At 48.3% G+C, this 21375-nt stretch overlaps 2 protein-coding genes across 2 annotated transcripts; one reads left to right on the top strand and one right to left on the bottom strand.

Moving 5' to 3' along the window:
* Positions 1–1012: 1012 nt before the first annotated feature.
* On the bottom strand, positions 1013–7570 carry poc1b (POC1 centriolar protein B). Its single transcript, XM_060060261.1, has 11 exons — positions 7251–7570; positions 6873–6957; positions 6481–6652; positions 5980–6159; positions 5610–5717; positions 5183–5298; positions 4882–5015; positions 4527–4595; positions 4143–4295; positions 3275–3346; positions 1013–2339 (listed from the first exon to the last, which is right to left on the bottom strand). The coding sequence occupies exons 1-11, from the start codon at positions 7263–7265 to the stop codon at positions 2322–2324; spliced, it is 1122 nt and encodes a 373-aa protein (XP_059916244.1). The 5' UTR covers positions 7266–7570; the 3' UTR covers positions 1013–2321.
* A 52-nt stretch (positions 7571–7622) lies between these two features.
* On the top strand, positions 7623–14240 carry cep41 (centrosomal protein 41). Its single transcript, XM_060060260.1, has 11 exons — positions 7623–7809; positions 8131–8194; positions 8310–8357; positions 8498–8559; positions 8931–9000; positions 9276–9420; positions 10594–10766; positions 11223–11290; positions 11479–11593; positions 11814–12047; positions 12323–14240. Exons 1-11 carry the CDS (start codon positions 7777–7779, stop codon positions 12448–12450), a joined length of 1140 nt encoding a protein of 379 aa, XP_059916243.1. The 5' UTR covers positions 7623–7776; the 3' UTR covers positions 12451–14240.
* The last annotated feature ends 7135 nt before the right edge of the window (positions 14241–21375 follow it).

The raw sequence follows: 21375 nt of genomic DNA, 5'->3' as shown, positions 1-21375 counted from the left end.
ACACAAACACATATCTCCCCCTTGTATACAGTGACTTCACCGGCTCATTCGATATCACCGTTACATCACAGAGTCACAGGGCGAGCATCAACGGCCACAGTAGCGCTTCACAGCAGCAGCGGCAGCAGTGGCGGCGGCGGCGGCGGACGAGGAGGCGGAGCTGTGACACGTGAGGGTCTCCTCCGTCCCGGCCCGTGAATGGCTGCCGGTGGGGGGGGGGGGGGGGATAATCCCCACCCGCCCATGTGACGAGGGGCCTCTCCTCTCTGAATGGCTTCCACTCCACTGCATCCATTCAGGACGACCGGAGTGGAAACACCCTCCCCGCCCACCCTCTCTCCCTTACCCTCCCTCACCCTCCCTCCCTCCCCCACCGGAGGCTTCCACCGCCACGCCCCCTTCCGCCTGCCGCGGCTTGATGTAACCCATCCCGGGCCAGAGCTGCGTTCACTGGCAGCTCGAGCAGGCGGGGAGAGGCACAGAGAGAAGCAGAGTGAGGCAGCGAGTAAATTAATCAGTGGGACCACATTAACCTTTGGTTTTCTTTTAGCGCTGCATTGCACCGCCAGAACCCACATCCCCCGCCAGCCCCTATCCTTCAAAGAAACACAGACACACTGACCGTATTCCTAACACAAGTAACACACGTAAATACCAACCTTAAGCAACACAAAAGTAAATATCTCTAAAATATCCCTATGTAACACATAGGGTTTTTACGTGTTTTTTTTTTTCGATTCTACAACAGTAATATAGATCTATATGGTGAAAGGCCTGAACAGTGCCTCCTCCTACATGGGCCCAGATGAAGACATCACGCACTAAGAACAGGCGTGGAGGACGACTGAGACAGCTAAAGAGAACACTTGAAAAAGAGAAACCACTTTATACATCACACGCTCCAACAGGGGACACACACACACACACACACACACACACACACACACACACACACACACACACACACACACACACACGGCACGAGAACCACAGAGAAGGAGGAAAAACAACCCAGTGTTCAAACCAACTTTATTTATAGAGCGCTTATCGCCCAAAAAAATAGCAACACAGACTTCCAAGCTCTACAAGTACAAGACATTTAAATTCAACCACAAAGGGAAGATGACACGCGACTACATGATTAGCAGAAAATGCAAACCCTGAGTTCCTCCGGCAGACCAGCCAGGCAGAGGAGAGGAGAAGGAGAGGGTGACTCAAAGAGACAGGAGGATAGCCGTGGTGTGGTAAGAACACCTGCGGTGTTCTCTACACCAATGACAGTGTTTGCAGCTATGTGTTGTTGGCAGGATGTGCTTGTGCATGTACACAAATAGTTGCGCGCGTGTGTGTAGTTCCGCCGCAAGCGGTTTGTGTATTTTTTCCCCTCCCCGAGAAGCACAGCGCAGTCAAGTGTCTCTGTTGTTCTCACTCACAGCACCGATGAAGGAACTGGCAGCAGAAACCATGCAAGGACAAGCCAACGCAGTGAAGGAGATGGTGAGAGAGAGTGAGAAAGACAGACATGCACACAGTTCCCATCATATAATATTCTAGAGAGAGAGAGAGAGAGAGAGAGAGGGCAGTTTAACTTCACGGGAATGAAGCACATGTAGTCCTTTCAACCGTGCGTCTCGATTATGCAACGAAATGGCGGGTTTGAACGCTTCTGTGATTGGATAAGGTCAGGAGGACATCATTATCATTATCATCATCATCATCATCATCATCATCATCAGAAAACACATTACATGGACACCGTGCCAGCGTTTGGTATAATCCGTTGAGGGGGAAATAACTCCATCCAGACATAATTCAATTTCAGACACATGACAACAGGAAGGACTGGGATGTGTGCGTTCATTCAGAGGTCTACCATGAAGCGAATGGAGGAGCAACTCAATCTCCTTCACTGCTGTTATTTTGGTGTTTTTAGCAGCGCTCACCACACTCCTGATCTCTTTACATGAGCCTTACCTCGCCAGTACACAGACGCTCGACTTAAAATGCACCAATTCATTTGATAATGACTTAATCGAGTGGCAAAGCCTAGTCAGGTTAATCCTGTTATTTTTATAAAACATATTCAGGCATAAAAAAGTATTCAATGTAATACTGATAAAGTGCTTCCCATAAAAGGGAAGCACTTTTTTCCCCCACCACCACCCTCACTAGAGAGAGGTCTGTCCCCATTCACAGCACACGGTACACAGGAGTTGGGTATCGAGGTATCGATGGCAGTTGGTCGTAAATTGTTGTGAATGGTATTGGCGGTTGTAACTAAAGCACCATTGGATCTGGGGCATGCCAGGCCACGCCCCCCTTCAGCTTGCTGCCCAATCCTGCAGCAGGAAAACAGGATACTTTATTTATTTATTTTCACAGCACGTGGATTACATTTTTTTTTTTTTGTCAGAACGTGCTGGCTCCCGTTCAATTGTTCGGAGTTCATAACCGGATTAGAATTGTTTATGGAACAACATGAGCTGTACACCGATGTAGCAACAACGGGGCTGAATGGTGGCCGGTCTTCAAAGCAGTGTACACGCGGTCAAATCCAAAAGATGCTTTATGAAAGAATATTAGACATCTTATTGTGTTTTATCTTCAGGTCTGTATGGTTTAAGGCAGCTCTATTTGATCATTCAAATTGTTATATATTATTTAATAAATCATACTAAAGTATAACAATATAATATTAATAATATAATAGTCCTTTTACAGACGTTTTTATCCAAAGTGACTCATACTGAATGCTGAAGGTTAGTCTCACAGGTAGGGCTGCAAACATTGGGGATCGAACCAAGAACCGGCTTGGAGTCAAACACCCTATGTAGCCGCTACACTGTCCTGCCCCCCACTTTATTCCAATAATACGTTTCAAACACTAAAATGTGGCACAGCCATCATATCATATAGTCAGTGTGTGAATGGGAAGCAAGGCGGTTCACAAAAGCTGGCACCATTCAGAAAAAAATAACACGCAGCATGGAATAGACTGGTCCACACCGCCACCTGGTGGCCTTACGGCTCAATGCATTTTTTATTGTTTATGGTTGTCAATCAAATATTGTTTGAACAAAACATTTTTAGTAGGAAGTACTTTTCCCCACAGTGTGTGGTTAGTGGTTTCTCTAGTCTGCCAGTATGCAGACTACCTGCTCTTAATGGCATTCATCTAAATTCACTATACGACACTTTGGATAACAACGTTATACAATAATTCAGTAAGACTGTAGGGAGGCTGACAGGGCCGACTGAGTTGACCAGGACTTACCGTGTGGGTGTAGAAGGTCTGATCTACAATGTGGCGGTCATGAGAGACAGTGTCCACTAGCGTGGGACCAATCTGGGGAGGGAGAGGGAGAGGGAGAGGGAGAGAGAGAGAGAGAGAGAGAGAGAGAGAGAGAGAGAGAGAGAGAGAGAGAGAGAGAGAGAGAGAGAGAGAGAGAAGAGAGAGAGAGAGAGAGAGAGAGAGAGAGAGAGAGAGAGAGAGAGAGAGAGAGAGAGACACACAGTCAGTATGGTTCTATGCACACCCTTAGCTTAGATTAAGTCTCAATAATCATATTCAATATTCTTTATTCTTTATTAGGGTCCTTCAAAATTAGAAGATACATCTTAAGGGGATATTCCTAATACAGAATTTCTAACATGTGTGGCACATGGGACACGTTTCTGTGTAATTTACCCTTAATCGAACCGTTACCAAGCAGATGCATTGTGTACATAACCCTAACCAAGAAGTTGCGTTGTGTACATAACCCTAACCAAGAAGTTGCGTTGTGTACATAACCCTAACCAAGCAGTTGTATTGTGTACATAACCCTAACCAAGTAGTTTTATTGTTGTGGAACTAACCCTTGACCTAACCCTAACCATGTCGTTTTGTTACCTAAACCTATTCAAACGTTAACAGAGAACTGAATATAATGAAAGACAATCAAGTCTGAAAGCCCTGAAGGCAAAGTTCTCCCACGTTCGGTCAGAAGCGGGCACATTTTAAGCTACCACTCATTACAGCCGAACACCTGGTTGTTAAAACAGGGTCCCTATAAAAGAATCATCCGCCGTAACTGTTCTCCACAGACCCTAATGGTCAACCCTAAACGGTTTCAGACTCGTCTCCGCCCCGGGGGGCTGACCTCGATGGGGGCGGCCAGGGGCTGGCGGAGGTGTGCCACCGCGGGATGGAGGCGCGCCAGGCGGGGAGAGAGGTCCGCCGTGCACCTGCGGCTGTGCCCGCGCAGGACGTCCCGGTAGAGCCTGCTGTCCAGGTTGGTCCTCCACACCAACACCTTGGGAGACAGGGACGGACTTAGGGGGCGTATTCGAGTCTCTTAGGGCGGGCTCCAGTGCCTTCCCAAAGGTCCAGATGTCCTACCCGACCCGTCTGTACCCAATAGGTAACGAGGCGGCCGCCGAATCGGCTTGGGACTGAGGATGTATCAGTGTAGCCTGCACAGGAATTGCTTTTGAGTTTTTTTGGATTCTTTGGAATGCAGTCCTTGTTGTTCAGTGCGACCCACCTGGCCGTCCACTCCTCCAGATACAAACTCCTCCCCGGACCGCGAGAAGACTGACGTGAGCACAGGACCCTTCAAACAACAACAACAACAACAACAACTATAAAGGTCAGTGCATCTTGTTATTTGACCATGTGTGATGGCAAGTCGTTTATGAACTTCTTATATGTAAAGAATGTAAAAGGGACATTATTCTTATAAGTCTTTGCAGAGGTAGAATCAGACGTACACCAATGACCAATGTCAAATTAATTTGACGGAAGGAGTTGATGAAAACATACTTCAAGTTACATCAAGTTTGTTATGAAAGACAATTTAAGTCACAAAGAGTTAAAGAGATGTGGGGTTTTAGCACCACCTTGTGTCCATGGAGGGTGTACATGACTTGGCCCTCCAGCAGGTCGGCTATTTTGACCGTGCTGTCGCTGGAGCCGCTGATAAGGTAGTTGTTGGACGGGTGGAAGGAAAAGCAATTGACCACCGCACTGTGAACTAAAGGGAAAACAATTTAAGATCATTGTTATCACTCACACACACACACACACACACACACACACACACACACACACACACACACACACACACACACACACACACACACGGGATTTAACAAAAAGATGAGGCTGGTTGAACAGAACTTGAAGGTGACCAGAACCTACCTTGGTAGAGGTGTGTGAGCTTGCTGGTCCTGAGGTCCCAGATTCTCAGGGAGCTGTCCTGTCCGGACGCTGCTAAACACGTACCGCTTGAGTTAAAGTCCACAAACAGGACTGAACTGGGAAGGAACGATGGACATCTGATCAGATCATAGAATTTCTCACAGGGCCCAAAGAAACCTAGAACCACAGCAGTAATGCTGGAAGGGCTTTTTGCTTTTTCTTTAACAAATACAGATTTATGAAATGCACTCAATTATGGAGTGGTTTGGCCAGGTCACCAAATCTGTTGCGTGTTCCATTGCTGTTACAATAAAGATAATCAAAGATGATCTCATCCATCCGTTGATATACATTTTTATACACTAGATTAGTGGTAGGTAACCAGTGTGACTTTGTTCAAAGGGACGAGGCTCGAATCCACTCATACCCGCCACAGTCCGTGAAGCAGCTGACACACTGTCCGCTGGACGCGTCCCATAACATCACCGCACCATCGTCCCCACAGGATGCAATGAGACGACCGTCTGGAGAGAACCTGCAGAGAGAGAGAGAGAGAGAGAGAGAGAGAGAGAGAGAGAGAGAGAGAGAGAGAGAGAGAGAGAGAGAGAGAGAGTGTGAGAGAGAGAGAGAGAGCATTCTGAAAACCTACAAGAAAGCAACAAACAAATTCAAACACCATCTGTGTGATCAAATGTGAATACAAGTGGCTGTCTGCCATGAGTTTATCGATCATTTCAGATACGAATCCAAAATCCCATTAGTGACACCACCCCTCATCCAAAAAAGGTGGGGCTCACCTGGCGCAGCGGACTACGTCGCTGTGCTGCTGGAGAGAGTAGAGGAGGCGGCGGCACGAGAGACTCCACACCTTGACCTCGTGGTCGTCGGAGGCCGTCACCAGACACTGGCCGTCGCACGAGAAGCTAACGCTGCGCACGGCCGCCGCGTGCGCTCTGAACACCTCAGACTCTCCTTCGCTAGGAGGAGAGACGCATGCACACACCGTTCACCAGAGGCCCTTCACATAAGCCAACAAGGATAGGATAACCAAAATATCGTAAAAATTCCCTAAGGGATGTATAAAGTATGTTTGATTTGTTTCCTTTCCGAGACCTTTTTTACCTCTGCTGAAGCCCTTCTTTAATAAATAAACTATTTCTTATCCCATTACATTTTGGCAAAAGCATTTATCCAAAGCGACCTCAGAACCACCCAAGTCTACAATCAATATTGGAGCAACTGCTGCACAGCCAAAGTTAAACAAAAATAACCCTCATCTGTACAGATCCCAGCCTTACATGCACGGCGTCCACAGTCTGACAGTTGCGTCTTCGGAGGAGGTGGCCACCAGGTCTCCTGTTGGGGAGAACTGGAGGTCCGTGAGCGCCTCCTGGTGGCCCCGGAAGCGCACGGCGTGGGCCTTGGGCGCCAGGTTCCACACTATCAGGCTCGTATCCAACGACCCAGTGGCTGTAGTCAAGACATAGTGACATGGGGTGAGGATGTTGCCAGATTGTGAGTCATTAAAGGGGAGATGAATTTAAAATATTAATCTAAATGTATTCAAATATGATTTGGGCAATTGTAAGGCAGTGAAACCACAGAAAAGATTGCGCGATAAGTATACAATACAAATTAAAATAGAATAATAATGTAAATCACAGTGACAACATGTAGGCTCAAAGGATACCTAGTTGTTTGCCCGTGGGGCTGAAGTCTGCACATGTGACAGCATCTGTATGCCCCCTGAAGTGTCTCGCAAGGGTGGGGTCCTCCTGCAATGCAGACAGTGCAGTCAAACAGGAGGAACGCTCTGATTTGACTGCTGAAATGAGAAACCGGGGACTACTTTGTAATAGTAACATGTTTTATTGCTAATAATAACAATTAAACATCCGATACAGCATTGGAAACACTGCAACATGTGGGACGGCAGCAATACTAATGGAGCTAGAAAACTAGCCAACTAGCATGTTAACATAACATCAGATGGCATGAAGAACAACACTTTTGTGACACAAAAGTATTGTTGTTGCACAGAACGTCCAAACCATCAAGCAATACTCACCATAACAGACGCCATTGCACCTCGCTTACTCGACTTAAGTACTATTAAAAGCCCTTCTTATTATAATACATCCATGATTTTGAGAGGTGGAAAGTTTGAACGCACAGCTTCCTCAGACATTGCTGGTCGATCGCCGATGAATTTGGTCATACTGATCGCGGCTGAATACTTCCCTCATGCTAGATTCCGAATTCAATTCGCCGTGAATTACGATTGCGTTATGTGTGTCCTGTTCATTTTGCAGCGGGGCTCAACAATATGAACACAAACAAGCTTGTTATGTAGGTGGGAGGGGACCTACCTGGTTGTGACCATAGATATATAGAACACCTATGGTTGTGACGGTAAGCTCGGCGTCAAGATTGGCGTCCTCCGCTGCTAAGCAACCAGTCCGCGAATCAGAACGTCAATGGTTAAAAACGATGCGGTAGCATCGTGTTCTGTGATTGGACCATGACATGAGTTCGATCAATCAGCGGCAAGTTTGTTCAACCTCGGACGTTAATGTTGATATCAACTCGAAACGATGTCGTCTCAGCGGAGCATCGGGAACACAGAGGTAAAGTACACAATTAAACGTTTTATACGTCGAATTGTCATTGAGGCGCCAGCAATGCAAAGGTATACCAAACGCTACAACGTCTAATGCTGTTTAGATAGGAATGCAGCTATTGGGTTGCCATAGGTATAAGGTTATTTAACATCACTGAGGTCAGCAATGTTTGAGGCCAAGTGTTAACAGCATCATGCACTTCTATGGTAACAACAACGTAACGTTTGACAAACTGCTTGGCTTCATCGGGTAGAGCTCGGAACGCTTCTGTCACTGACCCTCAAAGCGTCAGCATCCTATTAAATAGAAGCCTTTGACTCTGTTCAGTACCTGAAGAAAAGGATACCACAGAACCCCAGATATCAACACGTGAGAACCAGACTAGACACAGGTAAACATGAACTGTGTGATGGTCATATATGCATTCATATATACTTGAAGTGGTGTCGGCTATATTTATAACTCGGATCGTTTGAGCAATATCCTTTTCTTGATTGTGATGCTAGGATGCAGTCTGTCGAAGTACATGGAAAGACTGGAGGACATCAAAAAAAGTATGTTGAAGTGCTACAGGTGGTTTTTGATTGTGTCCTGTTGTATGATGCTGGATTTTACATTTCAGATGGTACATGTGTTGTCTAACTTCAGGTCTGTGGTATTCTCTCTTGACGTCTACATTTTTGCTTTCTCTAAGATTACCGCTACCGTAACGATGAAATCTTCAAACGGCTAAAAGTGACAACGTTTGCACAGTTGGTAAGTTAAACTTTCAACAAGTTTGTCCACCGATCTGCCTTGCATTGTTAACCCTTGAAGGTTTTGCAGGACACGGATACAAGATATCCTTTTACAGAGTTGAATAATTGATGTCCAATGGGTTCTTGGACATTTGTCCAAAACTGTGATGGAGCGCTCTGACTGTTCTGTCTTGGTTAATCACCATTGGCTTTCAGTTATATCGTCATTCTTTACTTAACACGTCCCCCCCCATCCTCCACTGCTGTTGTGATTGGTCCTTAGCAATCAAAACAGTAAATTGTCATCTACGAGCTTCTAGTGTAGCTTGTGTAAAGTTTGTTTTATTCCTGTCCTCCCTCTCCTTTTATGCTCCATATTGCCAACCGCAGGTTCTTCAGGTGGCCTCTATATCAGACTTGAATGAAGGCGTAAATGGTGAAGACTCACCCCATCCAGAAGGTACACATATTAACTGTTTTTTTACTCCATTAAAAAAATAAGTACCTAAAAAAAACAGTATTCCACCTTATATTTTGGTGTTCCCTAAGTTAGATTTTCAGTATTTGGGGTACCATAATTCTCCTAGAAATGACAAAGCAAATAATCAGACATGCCGAAAAGGAGCAGGTAGGTGGGAAAGGGTTTGGGCCTCTTGCTGCAAGGAGCAGATTGGGCTGGGAGCAAACCCACAGACGTCACCCGGTGTTGACACCTACGCTGCTCTGATCCTCCAGACTGTCTGTCGGTCGTGTCTGAGATGGAGCTCGGGCCTCTCTCCGAGCTGTCCGACGGCTCCCCACAGGCCACGCCCACAGCCCTCTCGGAGCAGCACACAGAGGCGGGCGACGCCCACTGTACCACCAGGTCCACGCTGCAGAGGTACGCACGCACACACACACACACACACACACACACACACACACACACACACACACACACACACACACACACACACACACACACACACACACACACACACACACACACACACACACACACACACACACACACACACACACACACACACACACGTCATTGAAGCGCTTATTACGCTTCTATGACTCGTAAAGTTTGAGCAGCCAGGCTTTCAAAGGGGAGACGTACACCGTACCTATAGCTCCAGCCAGGGACCCCAGGCGTGACACAGGATATCAGCTAGGGGCCCGACCCCCACTAGTGGTGTCTGATTTAGCGGTGTCACTCAATTATACATGGTTATACTGCCTGGGCTACTGTTTGTTCACTTTCGGGTAAAACAAACAGTTCTATATATTCTAGATACATTATTCCATTTCGAAAGGATTGTAATGGCTCATTTCCACCGGAGGCTTCGGTTCGGTTCGCCTCAGTCCGGTAGGGAGGGGGCGGTATAGCCCAGCTCAGTTCCGAGGTCGCGTTTCCATCGCCGACAGTACCCTTATGGTAGGCCGGATGTCCATCGCCGCGGCAGCTACGTAAACATCGTGACATCATAGCAGCACGACACAGTGTAGCCTGCTCAATGAAAACAATAGGCCTAAATAAAATAAAAACAATAAAATCTGCCCCATCAAGCTCCCTCTGCACGTCTTCCTACTCAAGAATGCAGAGGAACGTCTCCACCTCCTTGTCCGCCCAAGTTAAAGTTTTGCGCGACCTGGCCATTGTCCAGAATAATACCTCGCGGGTACTGTTTGTTTGTTTTTTATCCCCATGTCGCCAGGAAGTGACGATTTCGTCGACCAATCAGCGGAGGGCGCGTGTAGCTCGAACTTGCCGGCATCCTTTCAGGCGTCTCAGTACCCGCAACGGAGGAGTGCTGCGAGACGATGCGAGACGAGCACGGCTCACTCCGGGTCACGCCCACTTTGGGTGGTGGAAACGCGGTCCGTGCCGCACCTTTTGCGAACCGAACCGAACCCTCCGGTGGAAATGCGCCATTAGAATCGGTTAACAAGCCCTTTTGAGGAACTTGCATGTGTGAGGCTTTTGGACACATAGGCTGGTACAAGCAGACCACTGATGAAGGCCCGTTTATTGTAAGCTCAAGGTAAAATGGTTCCCCCCCCACAGTGTGATCGGCGGCGTGGGGGAGCTGGATCTGGAGCGGAACGGGAGGGCGACGACGGTGAGGATGACCCCCGAGCTGAGCCCGCGGTGGGCAGAGCGCCCCTACCCAGACTGCCCCTACCTGCTGCTGGACATGCGGGAGCGAGACCAGTACGACCAGTGCCACATCGTCAGCGGTAGGCGGACACCCATCAGGGGGCGTCCCTGTCTTAAAGGGCGGGGCCCTATTTTAACACCAGGGCGGAGCCGGAGTCGATCTGTAGGTCATACATCTCCCCCCCCCCACTTGTGATGTCATACGTTTTTGAAATGCTTGTAAACATAATCGCCGTCACGTATGGCGGTAAAGTAGGAGACCTCCTGATATTTGCTCATAGATCCGTAGGAGGAATATATATTTAGAAAATGGTTCATTTTCAAATGGATCAACTACCAAATGAGTCGGCCTGTCGGAATTTGTAGGGATGAGGCTTTGGAGCGAAAGATCTATGAAAGATGAGGTGGAGGTGGCACGTTGAAGTCTGTTTGCCTGGCAGAGAATATACTTTCCTGCAAATCATATGAGGTGAGGATGCTCAACTGTACTCAGGTCTAATGTATAATTTGTTTGAATGTTTGCCTCCCGGCCACAGCCTACAGTCACCCCATTGCCTTGCTGTCCAGGACAATGAACCCCTTCACCAAGGAAGTCCTGGAATACGTATCCTTCCTCTCACCCCCTAAAAGAACAAAAAGCAAAACCACAGTGGCTTGTTTGTCCACTTCTGAGTCCTCTTTGCCGCATTTAGAACAAATTTGTCCCAATTCATTTGAAGCTTAGGTACTTTCTTGTGTGGGTCTCAAGTAGTATCTCTGATCAACTCATTTGGCCTTAACGCGGCCCGATAGAAAAACGCCGCGGGCAAGATCATCATCGTGTACGACGAAGACGAGCGGATAGCCAGCCAAGCGGCGACCGTCATGTGTCAGCGAGGGTTCGACAATCTGTTCATGCTCTCTGGAGGTGAGTTTTGCCGCTGCGTCTTAACCCTCAGCCTTTGGGTCTGGTGAGGCTTGACCGGGTGAGCATAGTACGGGAGGTGGCACACCCCTGGTGGCATATAATAAATAAAGTATACACTTTATTTATTATTGCATCTTTTTATATTCCATGGGCTGCTATCTTAAGCAGTAATATATTCAATTGGTTTAAGTCTGTTGGCTGATCATTCCCCCGCCCTCAGGCCTCAAGGTGATTGGTCAGAAGTTCGGGGCGGGGATGCTGGCGGGCCCGCTCCCGGCGGCGTGCCAGCCGTCCGCGGCGACGCCGGGCGGGAGGAAGAAGCGGTGTGACGCGTCGCAGCTCCCGTCGCCGACCGCGGCGCACGCGGCCGTGGAGAGGAGGTGGCGCTTTACCTGCGATGACCTGGACAAGATCCAACAGCAGCTGGAGGACAACCTGCTCAGCGGCCCCAGCAGTAAGAACCGCCCACTCAGCCCCTCTTTCGCCCCCTAGAGGCGACAACGTGTCATGACACCCCGGAACAAAATGTGCTTTGTAGTGGTGCAAAATATGTGTGCATCCTTGGTGTGTAAAATGCTTTGGATTAGGGCAGCCACGAAATATAAAATGTTAACCACGATAACCATATTAATGTCACGCGCTGTGAACCATATTAATCTCTCTCTCTCTCTCTCTCTCTCTCTTCTCTCTTCTCTCTTCTCTCTTCTCTCTCTCTCTTCCCCCCCCCAGGTCGAATGTCCAGCCGTCTTTCCAGCATCGGTGGTCAGTCCAAGGCGTCCAGTGCTCGCAGCAGGCTGGGTTCCTCCATGTCAGCCAAGGATAGCGCCAGGGATTCAAGTAGCAGGCCATGGAAATGACACATCCCTCTCTTTCCTTTATTTTTTTTTCTCTCAGAATATATAATTTATAAAAGTGTAATACCTTAAAACCTCCACGATTGGCACATTCATTTGCCAGCAGAGACCTGCACGTCCGGTCCTTTTGTGCCTTGTGGACGCCCAGGAGGGCATTAGTAACAGCTTTGTGTTACATTAAAGGTTGGGGTTGTCTTAGGTCACCAATCCCTCTGTACTGTAGACCGAAGACTCCCTATTTCCAATTTAGCTTTCGTTTTGGTGTCTTTGATGTTCGTCCTCTTATTGGAGTGGTGCCCGCTCATCTACAGCTCTGTCTCTCCTTAAGGTACTTAAAAATGTAAATTTAGGTCAGTAGTTTAATATAATTTTAGTTTAATTGAAAGTGCTGTAAATGACGCCTTTTGATAATATTGCGCTTTTAAATTAGGGCATTTTATTGATGACTACAAAAAAGTAATGATGTATTTGTATCAAGTTGGAATATTGGATTCACTACTTATGCCTTTTAATTATCTGTAAATCAATGTCAGGTCCTCAAGCAGTTGGTAGGCCTACTATTGCCTTTGTGCTGCAATGTTGTAATAGTAGTAATAGTAGTATTGAAATAAGTCCATCAGAGTTTGCCAAAACCGACACATCTTTTAAATTCGGTCAAAACAAAGTATAATTGTATTAATCTGAACATTGTGCTGGTAGCTATTCTAAATATTTCGCTCACCATCAAAATGTTTCTTCTCCTTTTTGAGTATTTAAGAGAATTGCATCTTAATTTTGAGAAATATGGTTATGTTTAATTGTTTGCACATTTGGGTATCTTCGTTATTCAAATTATTCTGATGCCTCATCAGTGAAACTGCTTTAAGAAGACGAGAAAATGACAATATTTTGAATTCACTTCTTTTTGGCCCCGGCACGGGTCACATTTTCTCACCGGCTTCAATCCCCCTCAAGCAAGCCTCAGACAGTGCCTTCATTGCTGTAGACTTTGATTGTTTTCCGACAGCACAAGCAAGCTACCAAGTCACGTATCTCTGGTCTGAATATTATATTCCTAAAACATAGATGTTATAAAACAGGCAGTAGAAGACGACAAACCACTGAGCACGTCTTTATGGCGCTGTTTTCTAAGCTCACAAATCTGCAACACCACCAACCTGTCCCAGATATGAATTGTATGGAAGGATTCTGCCGATCAAAGAGAACGGGTCGGCATTGTCTCCTGATAGGAGCCATGGAAGTGGGTAGATGGGGAGCCACGAACTGGGATTCAAGAGCAGATTCAGAGGCGGAGCGGGTTTCATTCAGAGACTGAAGGAATACCATTTGGAACCGGAACCACCCTCTGTGCTCGGAGTAGAGGGATTTAATTTAGTGTTCCAGAAAGGCTTTCTGTCTGAACCCGAATCGGCAGAATGTTTTCATGTTTTATCACATTTGCCTTTTATTGTAGAAAACTGTCACTTGTGATTCAATATTGTAATAGGTGATGTTGCTGACAAATCATACACAAATTCCAGAAACACGAACTTCCATATAATCTCTGAAACATGTGGGATGAAAATTGTCACAGAATTTGTTTTTGCTGGTACTGTGAAGTGAATGAATGCTGTTCATTTCCCTGGCTGTCTTGCATATTTATGGTTCTCCGTGTGACAGATTTGGTATTTGAATGTTGGCCTGTTTGTGTTTCTGTTTGGAGAAGTCTTTAATGACCTTCAATAAGTGCAACAAGTCCAAGAATGCAATGATGTTGCTCAACTTCTGTTTCATTAAAGAGAGCACTTGATTCATTGCAGTTGAGGCTTTGTTGACGAGGTTGCTCATGTCTATTATGACAAATACAGGCAAAACAATATAGGATCGGCTATAAATTCCTCTACTACTGCATATTCATATTTTTTATATATATATATATATATATATATACAGTATATAGGAATTACTTTGAACATTGGGTCTTATAGTGTGGCTGTAGCTGACACTCACTGCCATCTATAACATTAAATCTGGTGAGCTGTTCTTGCTGCCTAAAAATAAATAAAAAAAATGAATGGTTAACTGCTAGCTGTACACAACCGCTCTCTTCAAATCCTATTTTCATGGCAGGGGGCATCCTCGAAGGGTGCTGGTAGACCTGTGACTGGTCTGGACAGACTCTTGATAACCAGACTGTAGAGGTGTTTTTTTTTAAATCCAGAACTACTCTTTCCTGAGCCCCCACTCACGACGACGGGTGTGTGCACATTCGGTGTGCGTGTGTGGCTAACTAGAGCGTGGGCCTCTTACTTTCACACCAGCGACTCCCAGACCAGTGTGGGGGAGGGATGAGAGGCGAGTGGGGGGCTGTTGGCTTTTGGGAGCACCATGCAGCTTTTAGCCTTCCTAATCCCCCCCTCCCTCTCCTTGTTTGCTTAAATGTATCTCCCCCTCTCTCTCCCTCTCTCTCCGTCTCCCTGATCATACGTAATGTTCCTCTGGGCTCTTTGTGTTCGCCCTCTCCTCTCTCCCTACACCCCTTCCATCGCGTGCGTACAGGTCGGTGCGGAGGAGAGCGAGACGAAGAGAGAGAGAGAGAGCGAGTGAGAGAGCGGGTTGGGGGGGGTGGGGTGGGGTGTCTCCAGCTTACAGCAGCCTCCCCCACGGGACACACGGGGAACGCTCCACAGCTGAGAGGAAAATGGGGGGAGAGGGGGGGAGGAACGTTGTCGTCCGCGGCAACCACTGTGTTTGTCCCATCCTCAGTCCGGCTTCCCGCCAGGTCTCGGGGCACCTCCCCCTGTGCCTCCCTCTCCTCCCCCATCCCTCTCTCTCTCTCTCTCTCTCTCTCTCTCTCTCTCTGTCTCTCGGTCTCTCTCCCTCTCTCTCCATCTGCCGCTCCCTCCCCCCTCTTTGAGAGGAGGGGGGAGGAGGAGGCAGCCAGAGAGAGAGAGAGAGAGAGAGAGAGAGAGAGGGAGGGAGAGGAGGTTGATGCAGAGCCGGCAGTAGCAGGAGCGTCAGGCGCATCGGCCAGTCCTCCTTCTCCCAGTCTCTCCCCCCCCTCCTCCCCGCCTTTTAGCGCTCCCGCTCCCGCGCCGCATCGGAGGAGGAGGCTGCCTACGGAAGCCTCCGCTGACCGCCACGAGAGGGTACGGCCCCCCCGCAGGGACCGCCAGTGGCCCGCCCCCCCCCCCCCCCTCGTCCCACCCGCTCCCCACCCCCCCCCACACACCTCCAGCGCAACCCCCTGCACCACCGCTGCCTCCAGGGGTAGCCTGCCCGCCTAGCCCCGTCCGTGCTTGCTTCCTGGGTCCCTTCCCTGCCGGATCCACCCCAGCCCCCCCCCCCCCCCCCCCCATGGAGCTGCTACCCACCCAGGGACAGACGCTCCGGCACTACACGGCCAGCCGGCCGCGGCCGCGGCGCACACAGCCCCCCTCCTCCACCTCGTCCTCTTCCTCCTCGTCCTCGTCCTCCTCCTCCAAGCCTCAGGTAAGAGTGCTCGCACGCACACGCACACGCACACGCGCACACACACACACACATACACATACATGCACGTACGTACGTGTGTGCACAATCCTATGCGCCGCGTTCAGGGTACAAACAAACAAACAACCACGGGAACGGAGCAGAGGAGAGGCTGAACGACGTGGGGGGGGGGGGTGTCACGGGGGGGGGGGGGGGGGGGGGGTGACGGTTGCCCACGGTCACACAACCAGTCACCCGCGGAACGACCCGGCGTCAACGCACACTCCCGGTGGTTTTGCTCGTGTGCATTTGTTTTTTTGCGCGTGTACTCGCCGTGTATACACAGAGCGAGGAGGGAGGTGGGGGGTGGGGTGGGGGGGGGACGCAGCTGTTAGGCCCGCGCACGGCCGTACACACCCGCCACCGCGGTGAGGCGCTCGGATTGGGGGGGGGGGGGGTCGGAGAGAGGGAGAGGAGGAGGAGGAGGAAGATTGCCCCTTTCTCTCTAGAGGAGAGGAGAAGAGGATGGCAGCGCTGGAAGTGTTGGAGGAAGAGAGGGAGGGAGAGGAAGAGAGGGAGGGAGAGGAAGAGAGGGAGGGAGAGGAAGAGAGGGAACCCCATTGGAATACAAGAAAAGGGGAGATGAATAGCAACAATAAACAGCGGGAGGGTTTGGGGGGGGGAGGAAGGGGGGAGGCGGTGGGGGGGAGGGGGGAGGGGGGGGGGACAGAGTGATAGAATGGGGCCGAGCTGAGATGGAGAGATCTTTATTTCTTTAAGCTCTTTCGCCTCCTAATTCTTGGCGTTACTTTCTTACACTTTTCCTCTCCCATCGTCTTCCCATCTCCCCCCCAACAGATTCATGGTGGCAGCCATCTTTTTTCCATTTTGCATTCACACGGGGTGTGTGTGTGTGTGTGTGTGTGTGTGTGTGTGTGTGTGTGTGTGTGTGTGTGTGTGTGTGTGTGTGTGTGTGTGTGTGTGTGTGTGTGTGTGTGTGTGTGTGTGTGTGTGTGTTTGTACATGTATATTTATGTAAAGCTGTGTGTTATGCAAGTGTGTGTGGGTCCGATTAGCAGTTATCCTGGTATGGTATGAAGTGTATTTCTGTGTGTGTACACTTAATTACCCTTATGCTAGTCCTGTTAATAGCCTGACACTACTGTAGGCGGAACTAGGTGTTGTGTCTGGTGATGATCCTGTGTGTTGATCGAAGATCGGTGGTTCCACTGGTATGTAAACCACCTCTCTCTCTCTCTCTCTCTCTCTCTCTCTCTCTCTCTCTCTCTTTCAGTCTCCTGGGGTACATCCTGCTAACTCAATTATTCATTTTTTTCACATCAATGGGGGTCTTCTCTCTCTCTCTCTCTCTCTCTCTCTCTCTCTCTCTCTCTCTCTCTCTCTCTCTCTCTCTCTCTCTCTCTCTCTCTCTCTCTCTCTCTCCCCAGAGGTAACCAAGAACCACGACCGTAGCAACAACAGCAATAGCATCAGCAATAACACATCATTGATTGTAATTATCAGCCGTATATCTATACAATGCAATATATATGCATATATATATCTATACAATGAACGCATAAACCTTCCTCGAGGTTCCACCCCCAGTAACCAATAAGGAGTACCTAGCCCAGCACTGGTAATTGGTCCGACACCAGGCTAAAGTAGGCTATATCTATCCCGCGGGCATCCTCGAGAAAATCCCCCGATATCCCCAAGACACATTTCACGCATTTGAGAACCCGTCTATGCTTTCCATGCTAAACCACGATGTAGCATAGCTCATTTGCTGACACGTACGTAAGCATGGTAAATATTGGCAATGTGTAGAAATGTATCATGGGTCCAATCGCAATCAGTATTGATCCGGGCATGCATTGTTCAGCTCAAGTGATGGATGAGCTGTTTATCGGCCCAGCTCTGATCGGATCGTTCAGGTTCTGGTGTGGGTGTCTCTGTATCACATCAGCAACGGGGAGATGCTAGTGTGTACCTCCCTGTGAGTGTGTGTGTGTCTACGTGTGTGTGTTTGTGTGTGTGTGTGTGTGTGTGTGTGTGTGTGTGTGTGTGTGTGTCTGCCTGCCTGCGTGTATGTGCGTGCGCCGCTCCATGTTTTGATTGATCAGTGCTGTCAGGGTGAAGTACTGCTGCCATCCATAGCAGGTATTGATCCGAGATTGGGGTTGTAATACCCGTCGTGAAACAGCCTGCTTAGTCTGTCATCTGGACCACTGCTATAGCTGTGTCGTTATTTTGAGACTGTACATTATGGAGTATATTACGGTATGGTATACTACGCCGTAGTATATAATAGTATGAGGTAGTATAGCATAGTACGATATAGTAAAGAATAGCACAGCACAGAATAGTACGGTACAGTGCGAAACTGAAGTGTCGTTTAGTATGGTCTAGTATCGTATAAAGCCTCTGAAATATTAATATTGCATTAATTGGAAGTGCAATTTAATTGTGGACTTGCATTCGATCAGAGCAGAGCAGTGGCTGCGCCAGTGATGTTTTATTACTGCGTTGACGATATGCTTGCTTGACGAGAGAAAAATAGAACCACACACGCAGTATATTCAGCAGTACTATGACTAGACTACCTCCCAATCAATCTCACCCATGGCCTCCCGGGTGTAAGTCGTCCTGTCAGACCTGTGAGACGGGGATGGGGGCGTTGTTCATAACCCAACACTGGCAGAGGTATACCCAGGTCTGTCGTAGGACTGTCTGGCTGCTCTGCAGACCTGTATATGGGGACCAAGGGTGTGTGTGTGTAGGCAGAGGTGATGAAATCGGAGACCTCTAAAAGTCTAAAGTACCGAAGGGATTGAGTTTCCTGAGATCTCCGGAGGATGTGGCATGGCGTCAAACCGCCTGATTCTCCTTCCTCTATATCTGTGGTTTGATGGGTGAAAGGATGGGAAGGACGGGATTCACGTTCGTTCAGATGGCGGAGGCTCATGTGATGGGGGTATCAAGTGTGAATGTGTTTGTGTATGTGCGTGGGTGCGTGTGGTGGCCCCCCGCCATCTTGGCATGTGCCACAGGGACAGGTGGCTGTGGAGGAACAAGAGGGAGGGAGATAAAGAGCGAGAGAGAGCTGTGGAGAGAGGAAAATGACTAGGGAGATAGAGGAAGAAGAGGATAAAGACAGTGAGGAATAGCTATTAGGGAGAAATGGAGACGAACAGAGCGATAGAGAAGGTTACAGAGAGATGGAGGTGGAGAGAGAGAGGAATGGAGAGGGCTAGAAGAGAGATGGTGGTGGAGAGAGGGAGAAGAATGGAGAGGGCTAGAAGAGAGATGGAGGTGGAGTGCGGGAGGAATAGAGAGGGCTACAGAACGATGGAGGTGGAGAGAAATAGAGGGATGGAGAGGGCCAGAGAGAGATGGAGGTGGAGAGAGTGAGGGATAGAGAGATGGAGAGAGCTAGAGATGAAGAGAAAGAGAAAGCAGCTAGCATAGCGGTTGGTGATTAATAGCTTGTAGCTCAAAGCTTGTGGAAAGGGTGATGAACTCAGCCTGTTTTCTCCGGGTGACTACCCCTTAGAAGAAGAATGGCGGGATAGAGTGAGAAAATGAACATACATCGTACTTCACGTACATACAAAAGCCTCTTTGTAGGGAGCAGCTTCATATTTATTAGGCCTGAAATGCATTAGTCTCCTTCAATTTGGTGTCCTTTGGTATCTGACAAAAATGAGATGTCTGATTTGTGGCAATGATCACAAGCCACAGTACCTAGCGCATCATACATACTATAACAATTTATTCATTTAGCAGACGCAATCCAAAGCAGCATACGGAGAACCGTTCAGCTGGGAGTCCCACACCTTAACCATTAGGGTCTTCTAACCATAGTAACGTCATTACCTTATTTAATGCTACAATAATACCCAAACCTAGTTGAATTGAAGTTTGCTCAGGGAAAATAAGATCCCCTTCTTTTTTGAATCACTGCAGTGAAGCCCCACAGGTTAGTCTCAGAGCGATCCGAGAGCGCGGTCCCCCTGTCTGTCAGGAAGTAGACTGCAGCCCGACAACAAGGTGCTCTGGTGGCTCACCGTCTCTGCAGGACCGTGGTGCAGTGATTGTTCTGCTGCTGTGGGCCCCGGCTGTCACCTAATCCTCCCTTTGCATCCCAGTTTCTTCTATAGGAATCAGGTTTACCTTTCAAGTACGACCGAATAGGTCAAATAGGGTAGGACCTTGTGTGTGTGTGTGTGTGTGTGTGTGTGTGTGTGTGTGTGTGTGTGTGTGTGTGTGTGTGTGTGTGTGTGTGTGTGTGTGTGCGGGTGCGCTTGTGTGTGTGTGTGTGTGTGTGTGTGTGTGTGTGTGTGTGTGTGTGTGTGTGTGTGTGTGTGTGTGTGTGTGTGTGTGTGTGTGTGTGTGTGCGTGTGTGTGGCCTCTTCCACTTATTCCTGAAACCAACACATTTAATGTATTGCTAAATCTTGGCAGCCATCAACCGATGCATCAAAACGAGAGTGGTCACATTTTCAACAGACGGAGCTAGGCTATCCTGAAGGTTTCATCGATTTATCGTACGGGGAATACATCACCGTACGTCGTGTTTTACAGTGACAGCCCGTCTGCAATAATGATCGTACACATTAAGATCACAAGCCTCGTAAGTACTTATACACGCCGGAATTGTCACTTCAACGAAAACTAAGCCGAGGAGCCGAAGGCAATGCCCTTAAAAGGCTCCAGGAAGGAAGTTTCCTGTGCGCTCAGCAACAACACCCTGACAAGATGATTCTTTATCCGAGCTTCTGCCGAGCTAGTCCCAGTTCAAGCAGTCCCAGTTTGGATTGTGCTTACTCATGATAGCTGTAGCACGATGCACTCTCTTACTGCCACGCTCACACTTTTCCCGCATATTTATATTCCATCTTCTGAACTTGGTTCCCGAAGTGGTTATTCACGAGTTATGTTTATGAGGTATTTTTTTTCTTTATAGCCACTCTGATAAAAACACAGCAATACGAATACTCTGCAGGTGAAAACAAAGTAATGTCTCGCAATTTGCAAGCATTTTCTTCTAGCTCTCTGCCTTCTTCAGACCATAACAGACTCGATCATATCGAGGGAGAGGGGGCCGGGACATGGTAGGGGCTGGGGTGACTCCCAGCCGGAAGGCACTGGATTCAAGTCTCGATGTACAAAGTATACCTGTCAGAGTCCTCAAGGAAGGTGTCCCAAACCCTGCCTCATTAATGGCCGTCTCCATTGGTTGCATGTCGTTTTGGATAAAGGTGTCGGCTAAATTGGTACAATTTCCATGGAAACGGCATGTCACAAAGCAACCCTACAGTGGGTGCCAACTCAGACCGTGGTTAGCTATGTTCTTTCTAAAACTGCCAGCCTAGCTGCCTTGCATGGGATGGGTTTTCACACTTGACCAAGAACGGTCGTTATTTATCTACCTCTGCCCACCCAGTGTGTATTTCTGTATGTTTTGTCAACTCC

Source organism: Gadus macrocephalus, chromosome 9 (assembly GCF_031168955.1).
Source record: "Gadus macrocephalus chromosome 9, ASM3116895v1".
Lineage (NCBI taxonomy): Eukaryota > Metazoa > Chordata > Actinopteri > Gadiformes > Gadidae > Gadus > Gadus macrocephalus.
Note: the sequence above shows the minus strand (reverse complement) of the source record. Positions and strands in the feature narration are given on the sequence as shown.

Excerpts from the sequence above, each read along its gene's own strand:
- poc1b (XM_060060261.1), bottom strand. Across the intron at positions 5,718-5,979 it reads GACGTAGTCCGCTGCGCCAG|GTTCTCTCCAGACGGTCGTC; the intron begins GTGAGCCCCACC and ends CTCTCTCTGCAG. Across the intron at positions 3,347-4,142 it reads CCCTGGCCGCCCCCATCGAG|ATTGGTCCCACGCTAGTGGA; the intron begins GTCAGCCCCCCG and ends CTCCCTCCCCAG.
- cep41 (XM_060060260.1), top strand. The coding sequence starts at position 7,777 with ATGTCGTCTCAGCGGAGCATCGGGAACACAGAG. Across the intron at positions 7,810-8,130 it reads GGAGCATCGGGAACACAGAG|TACCTGAAGAAAAGGATACC; the intron begins GTAAAGTACACA and ends GACTCTGTTCAG. Across the intron at positions 8,358-8,497 it reads ACTGGAGGACATCAAAAAAA|ATTACCGCTACCGTAACGAT; the intron begins GTATGTTGAAGT and ends GCTTTCTCTAAG.